Below are 23,256 nucleotides of genomic sequence, written 5' to 3' on the forward strand. Positions count from 1 at the left end.
CGGTCAAGCTAAGAGAGGGAACTTCAGGTCAATTGCTGAGAAGAGCACATAGGAAATGAGTAAAGCTAAATGCTGATTGTTGGAGTTTTACCAAACGTGTTGAAATGACATCTGATTACTACATACGGTCCATCGCCCGGTGTCTGCAAATAACGCTTGGTTTGGTTGTTTCGATTCTAGAGATCAAGCTAGATTAGCAAAGTACTTCAAGTGAAATCACTGATCATAAACTCAAAAAGACATATTTCAACCAAGGTTATTATCGTCAACTAAAACTAAAACTTGGTGTGGGAAAAAAAGGATATATATATATACTAACCGTCGTACTGTCTTTAAGTATTATGCACTTTGCTACTAAATAATCTACCTTGCCTATATTACTACCTACTATATTTATTATTATCTTTTTCCTCCTTTTTTCCGTTTTTCTCCCCTCCCAATGTTAGTTGTTATGCCAATTCCCAATCCCCTTCCTGGTCGTTGGTCCGGGAGGGCGGAGACTATCACATGTTTCCTCCGACACATGTGTAGCCAGCCCACCGCTTCTTCTCACCTGACAGCGCGGACTCTCACTGGGAGAGTGTAACGTGTGGAAGGATCACACTACCTCTCCTAGATCCTTCCCTTGCCGTGCAGGCGCCCCGACTGAACTGTAGGAGTCGCTGTTTACAACGACCAGGACCCACCCTCGGCAGGTTTCCCACCTTCTACCACTGCCAATTGTGTCAGTATGGACGGTCGGCCAACCCGGAAGCACCACAGCTGGATTCGATCCCACTGTCTCTGTGGTGGTGGGCAGAAGCTTAGTCCGCTGCGCCACCCGGCCGCCCCTACCTACTATATTAATATGTCTTTACTACTATGCACTCAACACTGCAGCGCTCAAGTTTCAACACTGTTTGACGAACATTGTTACTCAGCTGCCAGAGTTGTACCCTTCCTGCTGACCTGTTGTACACAACTTTGGCTTTGGATAAAAGTGTTCAGCTAAATTACTAAATGTAAATTATATTCAAGTACAATCTAAAGTACAGTACAACGAAAACAAGTTTGGCATCCAACCAGAGTGCAAATGTAACAGTAAAGGCCAATAGTAATATAATAATGTGTAGTTCGCTACATACTTTTAAGAAATTATTCAAATATAAGGTGATACATAAATATAAAACCTCATTATTATCCTAGTTATATTTCATCTATAACATAGCTGTGTTCAAATAGTGACAAAGGGAAAAAGAAAAACATATATATAAAAAAAGAAAAAGTATTTAAAAAAGAAATAAAACATGAATAAATGTGTATACGTTTTGTACATAGAACTATGAAACGTTTAGGGATGCTCGATATTGTTTTTTTACCGATACCGATATAACGATATTGTCCAACTCTTAATTTCCGATACTGATATCAACCGATACCGATATATGCAGGGTTTCCCCCCCAAAAAACGGAATAATTTCAGGTAATTAACATTACATATCTCTTGTTGTGGAATTAACACAACATTATGCATACTTTTGACAATAAATAAAATCAGAATTTGTTCTTACTTGCTTGCCTGGGTAAATAAAGGTTATAGAAATGTAAAAAAATATATAATTTTTTTTTGAAAACAGATACCGATATTTTCCGATATCACATTTTAATGCCAATATCGGCCAATAATATCGGTAGGCCGATAATATCGGACATCCCTATTTGTAACGTTTGCTAAATGATATACTGAATTATGTTTATTTTTTGTATTTTATTGTTTTGTGTAAATAGTGTAATGTAATGTAAATAGTGTAATGTAATGTAAAAAGGGTAGGCAATTATAAGCCTCGGCTTCAGCCTACACCTTTCCGTAATTTTTTTTTTTAAGTTCTACTACTATGCTTTGTAAAAAAAAGACAGAAATAAAATCATTCATTCATTCATAATAACCCTGATTTCAACATACAACTTATTTCATCCATTAGGAAGTACCCCACAACATCCACAGTTTATTTTTCTCATATTCTTATATAATTGTATTGCCTATATTCATGTCTTTCTACTATTACCCTGCCCATACCTGTACCTCCCCTCCCCTCCCCCCTCCCTCCCTCCTGCTGCTGCTATGATGCCTACATTTCCCCAAAGGGATCAATAAAGGAATATCTTATCTCATCTTACCAAGTAGATGGGTATCAACATCTGACAGACCTGTCAAAGGAAGTGAGAGACAGAAGTGAGGAGCAGGAGAGAAGCAGGAGATTCAAGATTCAAGAGGTTTATTTGTCACATACATACCAGGGCATACAGTGAAATGCGGGTGGCCATGCCCGCTTTGATTGTGCAATAATACTAAATAATAAAATAGACATAATAAACAGGTAATAGAATAGACATAAAATAGGCATGATAAAAATAGACATGCTAAAGTCCTGAGATAATGCAATACAATGTTAGCTACAAATTAAGGCACTGGGTCCTATGTACACTACTATACAATATACAGTTTTTACTCTATATCCTTATGCTATACTTGCTATTTCTAAACTATAATATTACAAGAACCACATCAGTTCTTTATTTTGGTTAACAGAGGCACAGGAACTCTCACAGCGTGGTGGACTGTTGTGAATGAGGTGTATGGATGGATGAAGCGGTGCGTTGTAATGTATTATGTCAACAGATCCCCAGGAGAAAAGCACAGATAATGGGGATCCAAATAAACAAACAAATAATTATAAAAAATAAGACGGGTTCTTCTGAATATGGTGTGCATCTGGCAATGACGTGTGTGTGTGTGTGTGTGTGTGTGTGTGTGTGTGAGGGTGTGTGTGTGTGTGTGCATGTTTGCACGCGTGTGTGTGTGCATGGGTGTGTGTGTATATTACATTTAGTGTGTGTGTGTACATGCATGCATGTGCGTGTGTGTGTATTACATTTAGTGTGTGTGTATTACATTTAGTGTGTGTGTGTATATTACATTTACAGTAGTGGGTGTGTGTATTAAATTCAGTGTGTATGTATATTCCATTCAGTGTATATTACATTCAGTGTGTGTGTGTATATTTCATTCTGTGTGTGTATATTACATTCAGTGTGTGTGTATATTTCATATAGTGTGTGTATATTTCATTCCGTGTGTGTGTATATTTCATTCCCTGTGTGTGTATATATTTCATTCAGTGTGTGTGTGTATATATTCTGTGTGTGTATTACATTCAGTGTGTGTGTATATTTCATATAGTGTGTGTGTATATTTCATTCCGTGTGTGTGTGTATATTTCATCCCCTGTGTGTATGTATATTTCATTCCGTGTGTGTGTATATTTCATTCTGTGTGTGTATTACATTTACAGTAGTGTGTGTGTGTGTGTGTATACATTTCATTCTGTGTGTGGGTGTATTACATTTACAGTAGTGTGTGTATTACATTCAGTGTGTGTGTGTATATTTCATTCTGTGTGTATTACATTTACAATAGTGTGTGTGTATTACATTCTGTTTTTACACACTTGTTTTATACACCTGCTTTTATCTCATCACACTCTTATTAATATTGATAGATATGATTTAATAGAATTTTATCATGTGCTTATTTTTTATTCATGATGCAGACATCTATCTATCTATCTATCTATCTATCTATCTATCTATCTATCTATCTATCTATCTATCTATCTATCTACATTCAGTGTGTGTGTGTGTGTGTGTGTGTATTACATTTACAGTAGTGTGTGTGTATTACATTTAGTGTGTGTGTGTGTGTGTGTGTGTACGTGCGTGTGTGTGTTAGTGATGTTAAGATTCACAGTTCTCCATTTCATCTTCTCGACAGAGTAGTCTTGAAATTGTCTTCCCCTTCGTTTTTCTCTGGGGTTATTCAGAATTCAACCGTGTTTTCAGATAGTTTAGTCAATTACCACCGGGAGGATGTGGTGCGAGTTGTCTACTGCACTGCCGCCATCTTGAAGTCAGGAGACATGAATTTAATTGATCAACTGGCTAACGTTAGTAGCCGCTGGCCAACGTTAGTAGCCGCTGGCTAACGTTAGCCAGTTAGCCGTTCAGCTAACGCTAAACTACAGTATCTAACTAACTAACGTGACTCTGCAACACCAGTTCCATTAGTGAGGAAATGGGCGAGGGGGGGGGGGTATATTGACGACGCTTGACAACAGGTTCAAAGATAACTTCACATCTATTGGCAATTCATTTCTTTATATCGCTTCCTCCAGGTTCAAACTGTGTTGTTGACAAAATGCCATCATGGTGTGGTTAGCTACGGAGCATCAGATCTCTCTCTCTCTCTCTCTCTACGTTCAATGATTTAAAGTGGCCAAGCGTTACAATATAAATACTAACTGGATAGTTGATGATAAACATTTAATTTCATTATCTGAAATATTATAAAATAATTAAGTCTGCTATAAGCCATTATCCCTTTGTGTGTGATTATTATTGTCTCACAGTAGTGTGTATATATACATTGTGTGTGTGTGTTTTTAGCTAAAGTGGATAGAAAACACAGTACTGTGCAAAAGTCTTAGGCACCCAAGAGTTTTTATATAAATTGTCTTACAGTAGCTTATTTTATTTTTAATAATAATATAAGCTGCATAAGGAATACAACCAAATCCTCTGTCATACCATAAAATTGTATCATTATTTTGCATCGTGTTGAATCGCATCTTATCGCCCCGAATCACATTATGTTGAATCAAATCGTATCGAATCGTATCGTATCTCAACAGGGGTGAATCGTATCGCATCGCCCGGTGCTTCAAATGTATCGTTAATGTATCGTATCGAATCGTTGGCACCGTATCGAGATGCGCATCGCATCGGCCTCAGTGATGGAGATGCACATCCCTAGTGTGTGTGTGTACGTGTGTATTACATTTACAGTAGTGGGTGTGTGTATATTTCATTCATTGTGTGCGTGTGTGTGTGTGTGTGTGTATTACTTGTAGAGCTCCTGTGTGAGTCCAGGAACAGACATTGCCACTCCAGCTACACCCGGCTGTGATGCAACGATGACACCTGGAGAGGAAACAGATACAGGGGGGGGGGGCAGGAAGGCTCACTTTAAAGGTTCACTTCACCAAAAAAGAGACACCGTTTTGCACACATTCATTTAGCTCGACAGTTATTATTGAGTGCCAATGAGTTTATGTCGCCAGAGGACACAGTTTTTCAAGTTCAAGTTTCTTTAATAGTTGTCATACAGAAGTACAGAATACTTTTGTACAAAATGCTTCTTACTGTTGCGCTCCAGAGACTGTGCATGACAAGATAAGTATGAAATAAAAACATAGTAAAAATTAGAAGTAAAAAAAGAGGTCACAGTGTTCAGTTTAGACATATGTACAATGTTCGTAGACGTAGTTACCATACAATATACAATACTGTGCAGTGTACTAATATACAATACTATATAGTGCAAGGCATAAATGGACGAGGTGCAGTTTAGGTACAATTCACAGTAGGTGTACGAGTTGTAGTGCAAATCCTTTATCAATAAATATAAAGTGTAAGTGTGTTTGTGTGATCTAAAGTGTGGAGAGTGGGTGCTGCAGTGTGTTGTTTGTTTGAGTGAGTGTGTGCGTGTGGGTGTGTGTGCTGTGTGCATTTGATGGTTGTTGCATAGTGATTATTGTTCGTTTAGCGATTATTGTTCGTTTAGCAGCCTGATGGCCTGGGGATAGAAGCTCCTTCTGAGTCTTTCTGTGCTCGCCATAAGACTCCGGTATCGCTTGCCTGACGGCAGCAGTTCAAAGAGGCAGTTGTTCGGGTGGCTCGAGTCCTTAATAATTCTCTTAGCCTTCCCCTTGCACCGCTTGTTGTAAATGTTCTGGAGGGTGGGAAGCCCCCCTCTAATTGTGCGTTCGGCTGAACGTGTCACTCTTTGTAGTCTGCTACGGTCTTGTGCAGTGCTATTCCCAAACCAGGAGGTGATGTTGCCGGTCAGGATGCTCTCTATTGTACATGAGTAGAAGTTCCTAAGGATCTTCTGACTGACTTGGAACTTCCTTAGGCGCCTGAGGAAGTAGAGGCGTTGTCGTGCCTTCTTCACAACACTGTCAATGTGTGTGGTCCATGTCAAGTCCTCGGATATGTGGGCTCCGAGGTACTTGAAACTGTTCACTCTCTCAACTGGTGCCCCGTCGATGCTGAGGGGGCTGTAGTCCTTGACCCCCGACCTCCTGAAGTCCACAATCATCTCTTTTGTTTTGCTGACGTTCAGGGAGAGGCAGTTCTCCTGACACCACTGTGACAGGTTCTCTACCTCTTCCAGGTAGGCCCTTTCGTCGTTGGCAGAGATCAGGCCCACCACTACTGTGTCATCAGCAAATTTGATGATGGTGTTGTTGTTCCGCTGTGCTACGCAGTCATGTGTGTACAGGGAGTAGAGGAGGGGGCTCAGAACACAGCCCTGGGGGGCCCCTATGTTGAGCGTGATGGATGAGGAGGTGCAGTTGCCGGCTCTTACCACCTGTGGTCTGCCCGTCAGGAAGTCCAGGACCCACTGGCACAGGTCATAGTTCAAGCCCAGGTCCCTGAGCTTGGCTATGAGTTTGGAGGGGACTATGGTATTGAATGCTGAGCTGTAGTCGATGAACAGCATTCTCACATAGTTCCCCTGCCTCTTGTCCAGATGTGATGCTGCTGTGTGCAGCACATGGGCTATGGCGTCCTCCGTGGACCTGTTGGGGCGATATGCAAATTGCAGAGGGTCCAGGTTGATGGGGAGGGAGGAACAGATGTAGCCCTTCACTAGCTTCTCAAAGCACTTCATGGCTATGGAGGTGAGGGCTACAGGGCGGTAGTCGTTGAGGCAAGCGGGCGTAGATTTTTTGGGTACAGGGATGATGGTGGACTTCTTCAGACAGGGTCCTGATTACAGCTCAATTAAATGGAGGTGAAAAGATAGCGATCCCTATTGAATCCCTGTTAACCGAGATGCTGTTAATGTGAGGATTGTGTGTGCATGTGCGTGTGTGTGTGTGTGTGTGTGTGTGTGTGTGTGTGTGTGTGTGTGTGTGTGTGCATGCGTATGTGTGTGTGTGTGTGTGTGTGTGTGTGTGTGTGTATAATGTGAGGATTCTGTGTCCTCTGATGACATCAGTAGTGGTGGTGGAAGCTTAACCCTTTGTAGTGTGGTAGTGAAAGGTTAACCTGTAGTGTGGTAGTGAAAGTGTTAACCTTCTGTAGTGTGGTAGTGAAAGGTTAACCTTCTGTAGTGTGGTAGTGAAAGTGTTAACCTTCTGTAGTGTGGTAGTGAAAGGGATACAGAATACTTTTGCTCATATAATCATATAATCAGACTCACAGGTCATAGGTCGGTGGCCCAGTGATGGCGGAACAATTGATCAGCTTCAGTTCCTCCTTCAGTAGTTCCTTCCCCAGTGTAATGTCTACTGTGACGGTCAAGCCTGTAAACACAACACAATATATTAGCAATGTAACTAGAGCTGGTCAAACTAGAGGTGGTGGCAGAGAGGAGGATGAGAGGGAAGCTGGCCGCTATCCTGGAGAACTTGGGTGCTACAGTCTTGAGTGCATAGTAGTATATACATATTAGCATAGTAGGTAGTAATATAAGCAAGGTACAGTAGATGACTCAGTAGTAAAGTGCATAATAGTATTGTTTTTTTTCAGATATTGATTGAAGACGTGTGTCTTTAGTCGCTGGCGGAGGATTAGGCGGGTTTCGGCTGTCCTAACTGTGGTGGGAAGTTCGTTCCACCATTGTGGAGCGAGGACCGAGAATAGCCTGCTTCTCTTTAATGATATCTCATCCAAATGGTTTATCTTGTACAGTAGGGTAGGCATCTCAAACGAAAGTCAACCATTTGAGGGGCCGGAACTAGAAGTCGTCGTTAGGATGCAACACTAACCCATCCATCTACATCCAGATGCACACAATCACTTTAAACATTCACCTTTAACGTTCACTTTAAACACTTTTTAACACTACACCATATTTGATCTAAAATGGTAAATGGTGCATTTATATAGCGATTTTATCCAAATCGCTTTACAATTTGTTCCTCACATTTTACCCATTCACTCACACCGATGGCAGAGGCGACCATGCAAGGTGCCAACCTACACATCGGGAGCAGTTAGGGGTTAAGTGTCTTGTTCAAGGACACATTGACACGCTGCCCGGGAGGAGTGGGAATCGAACTGGGAACCTCCGGATTACCAGACGACTGCTCTACCTCCTGAGCCAAGTGTTTGGTCTTTATTCTTTTTACTTTCTTTACTGTATGAAGCACAATCTCAGGAGGCTCATACAGAACCAAGCATTTCACTGTAATGTACATGTAGCTTATATATGTGACAAATAAAACTAAACTTGAACAAAGGTCACTGACCTTCGGCAGGAAGTAAGTTATGAGGCAGGAGGCAGGTGCATTGTGGGAAACGGGGGGGCAGAGGGGACAGGCTACCAACACTCGTGCTGAATTGACAGGCGAAGTTAGTCACCACTTCGGCTCTGCCCACAGTCAGCTCCATCTTGATGGTTAGTGTGATCTGAGGGGGGGAAAGAAAATGAGTCACATTGACCAGTGGTGGAAAGTAACTAAGTACTTTTACTCAAGTACTGTACTTAAAAAGGAACACGCCAACATTTGGGGAAATTAGTGTACCGTCTTCTCCAGAGAGAGACAAGAAGATAGATACCAGTTTCCTCTCTGTGCGTTCAGTAGAAAGCTATCTGGCTGCACGTTAGCCTAGCTTAGCACAATGAAGGGAAGCAATAGGGGCTGCTATCGCTTCATTGAGCTCTGATTAACACAATGATTCAATGTCCCCGATGACATCACTGGTGGTGTTGACATGGGTGTGCTCTCCTGTCATCCTCATCCCAATATCCCAGTGTGAGTTGGGACTGATTGACTGATTGACACCAGCTGAGAGTGTACACAGTGCATTCAACAGGTGGCCATATTCAAACTAAGTGAACGAGTATTTGGATGTGTGTGAGATTATGTGCAAAATAAATCAGCATTGTTATTTTTTTGGTGAAGTGCCCCTTTAATATTTAGATACATTGAAATGGACTCAACCATTGATCCGCTAACAATCCAAATGTCTTCTTCTGTACCTGGCCAGTATTGCTCATCGTGATTTGGTGAAAGATCATTTCCTTTTGACCAGCGTCCTCGGGAATCGACAGCCAGGCTGAATCTCGGCAGACGTCCTCGAATGAACAACTGGAACAACCAAACAGGACGGAAGGTCAAGGTTCAGCTACAGACTCATACCCCCCCCCAACACACCACTAACCTCCTCGGCCAGTCCTTCGTACAAGACAAGATACAAGATTCCTTTATTGCCACACAACCAGGTTGGTGGTATTTGATCGGTACAGAGTGTATTAAGTACATAAAACTGGAACATAGATACATTTACCCCCCCCCCCCTTCCCAGCAATGGATACATAATACAGCACAACATGACACAATAAATACATAAATACAGCACAGCACAACATAACACACGGAAGAGTCTAGTAGTCCATCAAGTCAGGAGCTTGGTTAGTGTAAGGGGGGGGGGGGGGGGGGGGGCAAGGGAGTTCAGGGTCTGAATGGCTGTTGGGAAGAAGCTGTCCTTGAAGCGGGTGGTTTTTGAGAGGATGGACTTGAAGCGCCTACCTGAGGGCAGGGGCTGAAACAGGGGGTGTGCTGGGTGTGAGGGGTTCTTTGCCATTTTTCTGGCCTACCAGCGGCCGCCAGGCTCCACAACAGTGGGCAGGGACCGCTGCCAACAGCCGGAGAACTAACGGCGGCAGAACTCCAGAACTGCTAGGAATGTCTGATCACTGAGTGTATCTGACTCTTACCACCTAAACTACACAGATTATAACATATGACATATCACGTCGGTTAGGTTACCTTATGTATACTGCACCTGTGTATACTGTATACTTTACTCACTCATAGTATATATTTAGATTCTAGTGTTTATTGTAGCCATATGTATTGTAATCTTAGGGCATACAGACCCTCATCTGCACCTTTGCTCACACTGCCTACTTGCTCAGATGTGTATATTCAGAGTTAATTATATTGTTTACACTATAATATACTGCACATACCTGTCGTCGTCCCCCCCCCCCTCCCCCATGCTGCTATGATGCCTGAATTTCCCCAAGGGGAAAATAAAGTAATATCTTATCTTATCTTTAACTAAACAAACCTACTTTTCTTTGCTGTCAAGTGACAGGTCACAGGCAGCGAATTATACAGGAAACCGTAGATGCTACATCCGTTTCAAGTCAGGTCAAATGTATTTATAAAGCACATTTCATACACAGAGAGGCAAGGGCAAAACTTTGAGAAGTGGGGGGGACACAATTATTATGGGATGGGAAACATGTGCGCGCGATCGATTATATCGTGCATGTGAAGAACGCACGCGTGTGAAGCTCAAATCATACCCACGACGATTTCCCTTTAACCATACTTTTTTTCTTTAGCCAGTTTATTCCAGCTATGTGTGGCAAAGTGGGTATCAAACAGGAGGGAAGACTGTCAAGTTTTAAACTGTGGATACCAAACAGAGAAGGTAAAGACGACTTTGAACTGTTAAACAGTAATCCAGAACTATTTTATTGCACTGTAAAAAAAATGTTTTATCCATTCTATTCTACTATTTTATTGCACTGCACTATTTTACTCTGTCTATTTTATCTTACTCTTTTTATTATTGTCTATTTAAAACTGAATCAAACCTGGCGAGCTCCCGTAGCTCACCGCGTATCTCGGCGCTATTTCGGCGTCGGGGACAACCGTGCTCGTCACGGATCTGGGGTACACGAGTTCGACTCCCGGACTCGCCGTATTTTCTCAGATCTATATCCCATTCAACCTGTTTCTGTCGGTCATGCTTGACCAGAAAAAGCGATAAACGCTAAAAAATGAAGTTAAAAAAAAAAAAAAAAAAACTGAATCAAACCATAAACAAGGTGGCCTGTTGCGATGTTAGATCCTAATGTGAAAAACTGTGATTTTATATGTCTGCACTTTATGTGCTCATTTTGTGTCTTTTTTCTGTTGTGGAGCACTTTGAGCTGCAGTGTCTGTATGAAAGGTGCTATACAAATAAAGTTTATTATTATTATTATTATTATTATTATTATTATTATAGTAGCAGAATGCGGCTTCGCCACGTTTTGCTTTGGTCCTAGGAACAGTCAGCAGACCAGCCCCTGATGACCTCAGAGGTCTAGAGAGGGTTCATAGTGTAGAAGCAACTCAAGAGATGTGTTTAGGACCCGACCTAAATACATTTTATAGATACATTTTCACCGCTCTTAACACATTGAATGCCAATGACGAGAAATCTAGTTATTTAATCGTTATTGCTTTTATTAGCGATATCCATTCATTTTTCATCAATCCAGCCTCACGTTATCATTGGGACTGTCTATGAGCTCGAAAAGGGCAAATACCGCCCCCTATCGTCTCCCGGATGGTATTGCACCCATTGGAATGGACTCAATGAAAATGCATGTGAAAAGAAAACTCTGGATTCCACATTTTACTTCTCAGGCATGTAACCCGAGACTACTGCATTCATTGGGGACCCTCAGAGCAGCGTGGAATAATGTGTTTCGAGTACATAACGTTGGATCAATAAACACGATCGATATTTGGAATGGCGATCAGGAATTGGAATAATCTTTTTGCAGAACATCTGATCTGAGGTAAGGAATCTATTTTACCAGTCTTGGGGTAATCAGATGTGTTTTTTTTTCACATTATTTATTTATTTCACAACGTGTCCCCTATGTGTGTATGTGTGTATATGACGTTAGCGCTGACCAGGTCATAGATAATCGATTTTTCAGCCCGCTTCTCTAGCGTGCATAAGTACACATATACTATCGATAATCTAGCGGTTTTTTGAAAACTATTCATAAATCAGCCGGAAAATGACAACGTGTTGTGTGTATTCCAGTAAAGGGCGATTCCTGCGGAATCTTTTTTTTTTCTAGAAATTTCCAAAACTATACTCATATTCAAAACGGTATAAAACGGGGGCGGTCAGGTGGCGTAGCAGAGATTGCGTTCGTCACCAACACCGGAGACGCTGGATTTGCCTGTTCGAATCCAGCTCACAGCTCCGGCGTTGTCACCAGCTTGGCTGGCCGTTCACATTAATACAATTGGCTGTATTAGAGGGTGGGAAAGCTGGCGGGGTGGGTCCGGGTCGTTGTAAACAGCGACTCCTACAGTTCGGTCGGGGCGCCTGCTCAGCGCGGATAGGATCTAAGGGGGGTAGTGTGATCCTTCCACACGTTACAACCTCTCAGTGAAAGTCCACGCTGCCAGGTGAAAAGAAGCGGTTGATTGGCTAGACGTGTGTCGGAGGAAGCACGTGATAGCCTCCACTCTCCCAGACCGACTGTGGGGGGTAAGTGCGCAGCGACCAGGAAGGGGATCGGGAATTGGCATAACGACTAACATTGGGATGGGAGAAAAATCTGAGGAAAAAGGAGGGGGGAAAAGATTAAAAAAAAAAAAAAAAAAAAAAAAAACGGTATAAAACAGAAATGTACAGATGAAAAAACAATCCGTTTCGTACATGTTGACTGCAAGCAAGTCATTGATAAGCAACGGGCGTATTAGACACATAGCCATAATTTAAGATATAGTTTATGCGTTCACAAATGTGCTCGCCCTCTCATTGACTAAAGCGATAAATAGCGCACCCCCTGCTGGCAATCAAAGTGTTAATGAAGATGACAGAAGCGATACGTGTGAGTGCGACCTGAGACCCACCTGTTCTCAGAAGCGCACCAGCCACAGAAGGGATCCTGTGCAGACCAGCACTCCTTTAAACTGGTGTGTGTCGCACACTGAGCCACAGGTACACGCCTCATCTAGAAGCACACACACACACACACACACACATGTACACGCACAAAGGTTGACTCTTGGTCGTAACACACAACTACCATTGTCTAATTTTGTTATATTCAGATCTAATTTTATCGCCTATATTTATGTCTTTCTACTATTACCCTGCCCATACATGTACCTCCCCTCCCCCATGCTGCTATGACACCCGAATTTCCCCCAAGGGGATCAATAAAGGAATAGCTTAATGTAAACATAGGCCTATAGTTAACGTATACATGTACAGTATGATACTGTATTACAGACAGGCTTTGATTGATTGATTGAAAACTTTATTAACAGATTGCAGAATGGGTACAATACAGTACAGCTCAATACACACAATTGTTAAGGGGATGCAGACCAGAGAAAGACTTTCGTCTTGTTTACATCAGGGTCCCCCATTTTCAATTCATCAGGACATATATGACATACATGACATACAGATAGTCAGTACTGCTACATCTATACATTTATGACATACCAGATTTGCAAATACAGTACTGTTTGTGATACAGAAGGAGTCAAGAAAAGAGAGTATATACATTTGATGTAGAAACTGTACATTGGAGGAGGTTGGGTGGGGGGGGTTGGGTACGTTGGGATATTGACAACCATACTGGGTAATTTACATTGGAGGTGGTTGGGGGGGGGGGGGCACACTGTATAAACAAGCAAAACTGTACATTGAGGGGGGGGGGGGGGGAGACACTGTACAAACAAACAAAATTGTACATTGGACTATTGACAAAACCATACTAGGTAAATGACTGTACATTGGAGGGGGTTGGGTTAGGATATTTACAGGGGCCAGTGTTGAATTGCAGTCTCCCGTAGGTGTCCCTTGAGAGAGGTTTTGAAAGTGGGTAGTGATCCACATTCCTTTACAGCTTTGGGTAGGGCGTTCCACATTGATGTGGCATAATTGCGAAACGTGTTTAGTCCCTTATTTGAGCCGAATCTGGGTTTAACATGATTTGTGGAGCTCCCTCTGGTGTTGTGATCGTGGTATTCACTGACCTTTGGGAAGTATTTTGACATGTACATGGGTACCTTGGTCGTGTAGTGTATCTTGTAGACCAGGCCCATTGCAAGTTGCTGTACTCTGTCGTCTACTCTAAGCCATCCTAGGTTGTCAAAGTGGGCAGGGGTGAGGTGGGTTCTAGGAGTAAGGTCAAGCAGTAGTCTGACCAGTTTGTTTTGAGATGTTTGTAATTTTGTTTTTAGCGCCTTTGAGGTGCTTTGGTACCATGAGGTGCAAGCATAGTCGTAGTACCCCTGAATGAGTGCTCCTGCCAGAGTCTTCAGGGTATTCTTGTTTACCAGAGAGGAGATCCGGTACAAGAATCGAGTTCGTTGGTTGACTTTTTTTTATTACATTGGATGCCATTTTGTCACAGGAGAGATTAGCCTCTAGGATGGAACCCAGGTAGGTAATTTCATCTTTCCTTGTTACAATATTGTCACCCACTGTAACTGAGAAGCCGTCGGTCTTGCTGAGTTTGTTATTTGAACCGAAGAGAATGGACTCTGTTTTGCCCATGTGTAATGATAGTTTGTTATCAGCGAGCCATATGCAGATTCTGCCTAGTTCCAAGCTGAGGGTTTTTTCAACCTGTAACTTGTTCTTGTCAGAGACCAGCAGGGCTGAGTCGTCCGCAAACAGGAACAAGTTGCAGTCACAAGCTGACGACATGTCATTTGCATAAATTAGGAACAGTAGCGGTCCTAGTATGCTTCCTTGTGGAACACCACAGCTCACTGTGAGGGGGGGGGATAGGGTACCGTTTACCTCCACCATCTGTTCCCTCCCCTCAAGGTAGGATTGCATCCAGCTCACTGATAGACTATCAAAACCAATTGCTTTTAGCTTGTCAATCAGAATGGAGTGATTGACCGTGTCAAAGGCCTTTTGTAGGTCCAGCATGACCATGCCGCAGTATTTGCCTGCGTCCACCTCTTGTTTGATGTGGTCATTCAAATAGAGAAGGCATGTGTCAGTGGAGTGGGATGTTCTGAAGCCAGATTGGAATTCGTAGATTAGATTTTTTTCCGCTAGGTACTTTTCGACCTGTTCGTAGACTAGGAGCTTCTATCCCCAGGCCATCAGGATGCTCAATGACTCCATGTAACAACCCATCATCTACACTCATTGCACACACATCCACATGCACACACTCACTTTTAAACAAACACTCACCTTAACACTCACTTTAGACACTTTATCACTACATTATATGCATCTATTATTAAAGAGATTTGCACTACATTCATACCTCATTTGCACCTTACCTCAAAGTTTTGTACCTCATTTTCTGCATTGTACCTAACTGTTTACTCATTTTTACTCACTGTACTTAGATTGTACCTAGGTTGTACTTTAGATTGTATATTGTACTGTATATTGTATATATGTATATTGTATATTCCTCCTTACTTACTTTTTTTTTACTGTATGAAGCACACTCTCAGGGGCTCATACAAAACCAAGCATTTCACCGTAAAATATGTGTATTTTATTGTGATAATTGATAAACAAACTTGAAACTTGCTATAGTAACTAGTATTACATGCTAGTTCTCACCTGGTTTTTCAATACCACGTACACATGCTTCCTGTCCACTGGGTCCAGGTGCATCTTGGGTAACACTCTGCGGTCATCACTGTCCATGTAGAGCACTTTAGGACAGGTGGTCTTGTTGGCCTTGTCCACGGAGAGCTGACATTAAGAAGACAAGACAACCCCATTTGAACACCGTCTTCTACACAGTCTTTAACAGGGCTGAACTCCAATGCTTTGTTACTCATTTTACTCTGTATTGTGACAGATCTCCTCCCCCCCTCCTTGGGATATGTGAAGGATGGGAGATATGTCTGTCACGGAAGGATTAGAGTCACTTAGGTAGCTGATTAGTACTGATAGAATTCACCTACACAGCATTAGTCACACACATGCACACACTCCCGACACACACTAGCTGATTAGTACTGATAGAATTCACCTGCACATAATTAGTTGACACACACCAAATCCCACACAGTACATTAACACTGAGATAGAGAGGAGTGAGTTGATCGTAAGGAGTAAGGAGTTAGAGTTGTGTTGTTGAGAGAGAGAGAGATTGAGTATTCAGAGTTGTAACGGTGAGAGGTAGTGAGAGGTGAGAGGAAAGCGAGTAGGTGTTCTTTGTGTACTGGACCCTGGACTGGCTGAGATTCTCCCTTGTGTACTGACCCTGGACCGGATGACTACCCTGAGTATTGAACAATCCCTTTTTCTGTCGGCGAGTCTGTTTTGTGTTTTTGACCACCGGACTGCCTATGACCATTCTCTTGCTTATCAAACTGGATTTTTGCCTTAATTCAATAAATTTTTTTTTTTTTTATCCACTTTTTCTCCCATTTTCTATATTTTCTCCCATCCCAATTTCGTATCATCCAATTCAACCCTCCCCTGTCACGGACGCTGTTTCTTGCCTCCCACAAGCCGGCTGCAATGTGGACTAAGTCAGACATAGCACACGTCCCCTCCGGTACTTAAGGTAACAGCAGTTGCATCTTTTCACCTGCGCAGCTCGATCTCTCAGTGGCGAGGAGTAACGCGTGGGAGGCTCACGCTGCCCCCGACACTTCCTGATTCTACTGCGCAGGCGCACCAACCGACCTGTAGGAGTCGCTGTCCACAACGCCCGATCCCCACCCATCAGTTTCCCACCCCCTAATACGGCCAATGTGTATTAGTACGGACGACCAGCTAAACTGAAAGCAATTGTGGAGCGCTGGGCTCGAACTGACTAGCCCAGCGTCTCCAGCATTTCGTGGCGAGCGCCTTGCCCACTACGCCACGTAGTCGCCCTTTCAATAAATATTCTTATTGATTGATGTTGCTCTTGTGTGGACCTTTTGAATTTGTTTGTATTTGAACCATGACAAGTCTGGTCCTCACCGGATTCGTCACAGTATATTGACTGAACATTCCTTTACTTACTTTTTACTCACTTCTTAATCACTTTATTATTACCGGTATTTATTTTTTTACTTACTTACTTACTTACTTACTTTTGTTTTTACTGTATGAAGCACACTCTCAGGGGCTCATACAGAAACAAGCATTTCATCGTAAAGTATTCTGTATTTTATTATGACATAATAAACAAACTTGAAAAACTTGAACTTGAAACTTGAAGCTTCGGTCACTGCCACGGTAATCCACGACAAAATCATTGGTTTCTTCGTTTGTTTTTACCCTTTTTTAACTACTAACCTTCTTTTACTTTTATGCACTTTGCTACTAAATAATCGTCCTTGCCTATATTACTACCTACTATGCTAATATGTCTATATTACTACTTACTATGCTATACTACCGTCTATACTACTACCTACTATGCTAATATGTCTATACTACTACTTACTATGCTATACTGATTTGATTTGATGTTTTTTTATTTTCGTGTCTTACATACAGGTGTATGCCCAGCCCATATGGGCTTACAAGACACATAAACAATAAGTATATAATAATAATATACTTGACAAATTACTTGACAAATGACATATAGACCAAGATGGCCACAAGAAAAAGAAAATACAATAAAACGTAATATAACACAAGCTGTACGCAATGTATATAAACAAATAATATAATAATATATATAATATGTCTATATTACTACTTACTATGCTATACTACAGTCTATATTACTACCTACTATGCTAATATGTCTATACTACTACCTACTATGCTAATATGTCTATACTACTACTTACTATGCTATACTACTGTCTATATTACTACCTACTATGCTAATATGTCTATACTACTACCTACTATGCTAATATGTCTATACTACTACTTACTATGCTATACTACTGTCTATATTACTACCTACTACGCTAATATGTCTATACTACTACCTACTACACCAGCCTACAAGCCACTGCAATGGAAAGGGGGGGGGGGCTGCTGAGGGAGACTCAGTGTTCAGGGTAACAGAACATGAGGTGAGGAGGACCTTTAAGAAAGTGAATATCAGGAAGGCAGCAGGACCGGACGGCATCCCCGGCCGCGTCCTAAAAGTCTGTGCCGACCAACTGGCCCCGGTATTCACTGACATATTTAACCTGTCCTTGGAACAGGCTGTCATCCCCACCTGTCTGAAGAAGTCCACTATCATCCCTGTACCCAAAAAATCCAAGCCTGCTTGCCTCAACGACTACCGCCCTGTAGCTCTCACCTCTATAGCCATGAAGTGCTTTGAGAAGCTAGTAAAGGGCTACATCTGCTCCTCTCTCCCCATCAACCTGGACCCCCTGCAATTTGCATACCGCCCCAACAGGTCCACGGAGGACGCCATAGCCCATGTGCTGCACACAGCAGCATCACACCTGGACAAGAGACAGGGGAACTATGTGAGAATGCTGTTCATCGACTACAGCTCAGCATTCAATACCATAGTCCCCTCCAAACTCATAGCCAAGCTCAGGGACCTGGGCTTGAACTATGACCTCTGCCAGTGGGTCTTGGACTTCCTGATGGGCAGACCCCAGGTGGTGAGAGCAGGCAACTGCACCTCCTCATCCATCACCCTCAACATAGGGGCCCCCCAGGGCTGTGTTCTGAGTCCCCTCCTCTACTCCCTGTACACACATGACTGTGTGGCACAGCGGAACAACAACACAATCATCAAATTTGCTGACGACACAGTAGTGGTGGGCCTGATCTCTGCAAACGACGAGAGGGCCTACCTGGAAGAGGTCAAGGTCCTGGCGGGATGGTGTCAAGAGAACAGCCTCTCCCTGAACATCAGCAAAACAAAGGAGATGATTGTGGACTTTAGGAGGTCGGGGGTCAGGGACTACAGCCCCCTCAGCATCGATGGGGCACCGGTTGAGAGAGTGAACAGTTTTAAGTACCTCGGAGTCCACATATCCGAGGACTTGACATGGACCACACACATTGACAGTGTTGTGAAGAAGGCACGGCAACGCCTCTACTTCCTCAGGCGCCTAAGGAAGTTTCAAGTCAGTCAGAAGATCCTTAAGAACTTCTACTCATGTACAATAGAGAGCATCCTGACTGGCAATATCACCTCCTCGTTTGGGAATAGCACCGCACAAGACCGTAGCAGACTACAGAGAGTGGCCCGTTCAGCCGAGCGCACAATTGGAAGGGGGCTTCCCACTCTCCAGAACATTTACAACAAGCGGTGCATGGGTAAGGCTAAGAGAATTATCAAAGACTCCAGCCACCCAAACAACTGCCTCTTTGAACTGCTGCGGTCAGGCAAGCGATACCGGAGTCTCATGGCAAGCACAGAAAGACTCAGAAGAAGCTTCTATCCCCAGGCCATCAGGTTGCTCAACGAACAATAACACTATGCAACAACTATCAAATGCACTCACAGCACACACATCCACACGCACACACTCACTTTAACACTTTGATTGCCTAAGGCTAAATTCATGATATACCATAGGTTGCCAGCTCTATTTGTCTATGGATAAGTACCCCTTCTTTGCAGGGCTATAACTTTTTAAATTCTATTGCTAAATTGCCATTATTATGGCCCATTCAAAGTCCTATATGTATTGTTCATTGTGTAGCAACGTTAAACTTTTTCATTCACATATTCATAGTAAAATATGGTCTAATGTATAAGTATGTTTTCATCTCTTTCTGCAGCTTTCTCCAGAACGTGATCTATAGCCCCAAATGCATTATATTGATGATGAAATACAGTTTGATGGCAATCGGCGCGATATAAAAAATTTCAATTGGACGTACTTCTAGAAGTTTCTACGTATCATCTGATGTTGACCGGATGGGCGGGGGAACGTTTATAATTCCGTGGGCAGCGTTATATCATTCATCTAGTGTGGGTCATATGTTCATCAGAGCAGTTTATATTGAACACGTTCAAAAATAACGCTGAATCTTACCGTATCTTCCTCGCGCCGTTGGACGATCAGCGTGGTGTAGACCGTTTTCGATTATGGGATGTTTATCCAGATGAACCATTTTCAGGTTGTATAATACTATATACGTCCAAATAACGTTTTTTATTGAGTTAGGGCGAGCGATTGATCATCCAGTGTGTTGAGATGGAGTCCGGCTACCGATCGCGAGTGCCCGGAGCACATAGGATGAGCACTTCCTGTTTGGCGAGCCCCTCCCTCTTGGCCGATCTGCCGATCGGCCACCAGATGGCGCTCTCGAACCGTTAAACAGTTGATGGGAGCTCACCAGTACATCTCAGGGCTCCGGAAAGAAAATATGATTTCGATCACAGATTTTTGAAATATTGATATCAAAGACGAGTTACGGCGTCTTCGGCAACTTGAGCATGGCGGGGAAGGACGCCTAAAAACGTCTTCCGGCAGCCAAAGTGTTAAACAAGCAACTCACTGCAGCACCCACTCTACACACTTTAGAACACCTAAACACACTTTATATTTATTGGAAAAGAATTTGCACTACAACCCATACCTCAGTACACCTTACTGTAAATTGTACCTAAATTGTACCTCATCCCATTTCTGCTTTGCACTATATAGTAGATTGTATATTAGTATATTGTATGGTAACTCAGTTACTTCTACTCTGCATTGAACATTGTACATATGTACATACTGAACACTTGTGTCTATGTACGTGACTTCGTTTTTTTTACTTGCTATACTTATTTTATTTTATACTTATCTTTTTTGTCTAGCACAGTCTCTGGAGCGTAACAGAAAGAAGCATTTTGTATAAAAGTATTCTGTACTTCTGTATGACAACTAATAAAGAAACTTGAACTTGAACTATGCTAATATGACTGACCCCTAGCTGCCCGAGTTGTACCCTTCCTTCCTGCTGACTTGTTATACACAACTTGTACAGTAAGTCTCTTTGGATAAAAGCCACTAAGATGTCCACTGATGGATACATCTTAATATTTGTCTAGTGTGTTATATTAGATGGGTGAAATCCTCTTGCAGTGCCTCTGTGCCCGTTTTCTTAGGCAGTTAGCCTCGCTGGTATGCGCGCCATTAGCGTTAGCCATGCTTTTAGGTAGAGATGCACCGAATGGGAAATTCTTGGCCAAAACAGATACCGAAAATAGAAAACAGTTGGCCGAAAACCGAAAGGCCGAAAATGATTCATAGAATAGAATTTTTTTTTACCAATGTTGTGGAACATTATGATTATGGAAAAATATATGATTATGGCAAAACTTTACTTAAATAATAAATAATCACTATTATGGGTCCATAAAACATTTATTCAGCACTTCTGAATGCATACAGTACATTAATTCTATCTTTTCTCTGGCTGCGCAGCGGACATCTGTGCTCTACTGAGCGCACCTTTCTAGTCCCCAGCTGAATGTGCTCGCTTGACTCGGCACAGTAGACGCGCGACAGACAGACAGCGTCAATGTGAGAAACACAACCCCCCCCCCCTCTCGCTCTGAATAATATGCATATTAGATCACTCAGTGATTAACCGCGGCATATAGTAAATAAGGATATAAAGCATGTTAAAGACGCATTTATTGGACGCGTTGCGCGCAGAGTTTACATAGAAACAGCGCGACTCCCGACAGCGCAACATCATCACAACAACACGCGAATAATATGCATATTAGATCACTCAGTGATTAACCGCGGCATATAGTAAATAAGGATATAAAGCATGTTAAAGACGCATTTATTGGACGCGTTGCGCGCAGAGTTTACATAGAAACAGCGCGACTCCCGACAACGCGACATCATCACAACAACACGTTGTGTTTCGGTGATATATTTTCGGTGAAAAAACTCTTTCCGCCGAAAGCCGAAAGGCCATTTTTTGCCATTTTCTGCCGAAAACTTTCGGTGCCGAAATGTCGGTGCATCCCTACTTTTAGGCCTCTTTGCTCATTGGAAATGATAATAAAAACATTTATAAAAAAGAAATCATATTATAATATTTAATTTTGTTTGCATTCGACTAAGAGGTTGGCAGTCGACTACAGCTCCTTTCGATTGACTATTCGACTAGTCGAGGTCAGCCCTACTGAGGATGCAGGCCAAGGACACACGGCGAGGACGCACGCTGCCAGAGACACCTTGTTCCGCGGTTATTTGACGGAGGTGGTCTCAGTCACTGATCATATTACCATTACCCCGCGTGCAGTAGGCCTATATTCAATTAGGCTCTTATAACCCATGACAGACCAGACACTGTGTTCTTCCTATCGGGTTTTAACGAACCATTCGGCCGACCACTCGCGCCTTTGTGCTTCAGGCTACAGTCGTGCAACGTGATTGACACTAACTGGCGCAGACACGGACCAACAGAAAAGACCATTCATTCATCAATGTCTCTTTTTAATGGGGATGTGGGTGACTTAAGGTTTTAAACTGTGTGGATATCAAATGGGGATGAAAGTGGGTAAAGACGGTTTTAAACTGTTAAACAGTAATTCAGCATTATTCTATTCTGTTTAGAGCGATACGCTGCTCTGTTGTGCCACCTAGACTAATTACATCAACACTGTGATTATTGTACTGTAAATGAGGGCTATTTTATTTCATTGAACTATTTTATTGCACTGCATTATTGCTGTCTATTCTATTTCACTAACTATTTTATCGCACTAAGGTGCTATACAAATAACGTTATTATTATTATAATGTCTGCATTATTTTCCCATCAATACGTCTGTCTGTACCCTGTAGCATTAGCTGTGTTGCGTCACCGCCCCCCCCCCTTGACAAAAGCAAGACACAAGATGGAGCTTAATTAACGGTTAATGTGATACTTGGTCATGGAATGGATACAAAAGCCACGTTGTGTTATAAGGAATACGACAGGGGAATTTCTGGGATTTATTTTAGATTGTGGCAAAAGAAAACTCAGGCATGAAGGAGCCTGTTGTGCACTAGAGACTAGAGAGATTCTGTGGAGATAATCTCCCCCCCCCCCCGGGCTAATATCCCCCCCCCCCCCCCCCCCCCTTATCATGTGAGTTATGTTTTTGAGAGAACCAGCACTGGTAAAGAGCCTCAAGATTGCTGTTATTCTGTTATCTTGAAGGCGATAAAGGGATAAAGGGTAGCCTACATTATGGACATTAGGGAGGCTAGATCACTACATGTTTCCAAAAGCAAGTTAAAAACGTACCTCTTCACCTTAGCCTTTTAATACACTCATTACATCCAAACTGTGATTATTGTACAGTAAATGATAGCTATTTTATTGCACTGCTTTAATTCTGCCTGCACTTTATGCAATGCTTTTATTCTGTCTATTTTCTATTATTTCTATATATAATTTTTATAATAATAAAAAAATAATGTTATGTCTACATTACTGCTGTGAAGCACAGGGCTGCAA

The 23,256-nt window shown here is 42.3% G+C and overlaps 1 protein-coding gene across 1 annotated transcript in view; it reads right to left on the reverse strand.

Annotated features, from left to right (window-relative positions):
• plxnc1 (plexin C1) overlaps window positions 1–23,256 on the reverse strand; it is a 100,528-nt gene that overhangs the window by 56,568 nt on the left and 20,704 nt on the right. Inside the window, exons 3-9 of the mRNA XM_084330751.1 lie at window positions 15,475–15,609; window positions 12,774–12,874; window positions 9,092–9,200; window positions 8,358–8,517; window positions 7,307–7,409; window positions 4,941–5,016; window positions 2,158–2,187 (exon numbers count right to left, since the gene is read on the reverse strand). Coding sequence (XP_084186877.1) covers window positions 2,158–2,187; window positions 4,941–5,016; window positions 7,307–7,409; window positions 8,358–8,517; window positions 9,092–9,200; window positions 12,774–12,874; window positions 15,475–15,609 — 714 coding nt within the window. The remainder of the gene's footprint in view (window positions 1–2,157; window positions 2,188–4,940; window positions 5,017–7,306; window positions 7,410–8,357; window positions 8,518–9,091; window positions 9,201–12,773; window positions 12,875–15,474; window positions 15,610–23,256) is intronic.

The sequence above is a fragment of the Notolepis coatsorum genome, assembly GCF_963971535.1.
Source record: "Notolepis coatsorum genome assembly, chromosome: 15".
Lineage (NCBI taxonomy): Eukaryota > Metazoa > Chordata > Actinopteri > Aulopiformes > Paralepididae > Notolepis > Notolepis coatsorum.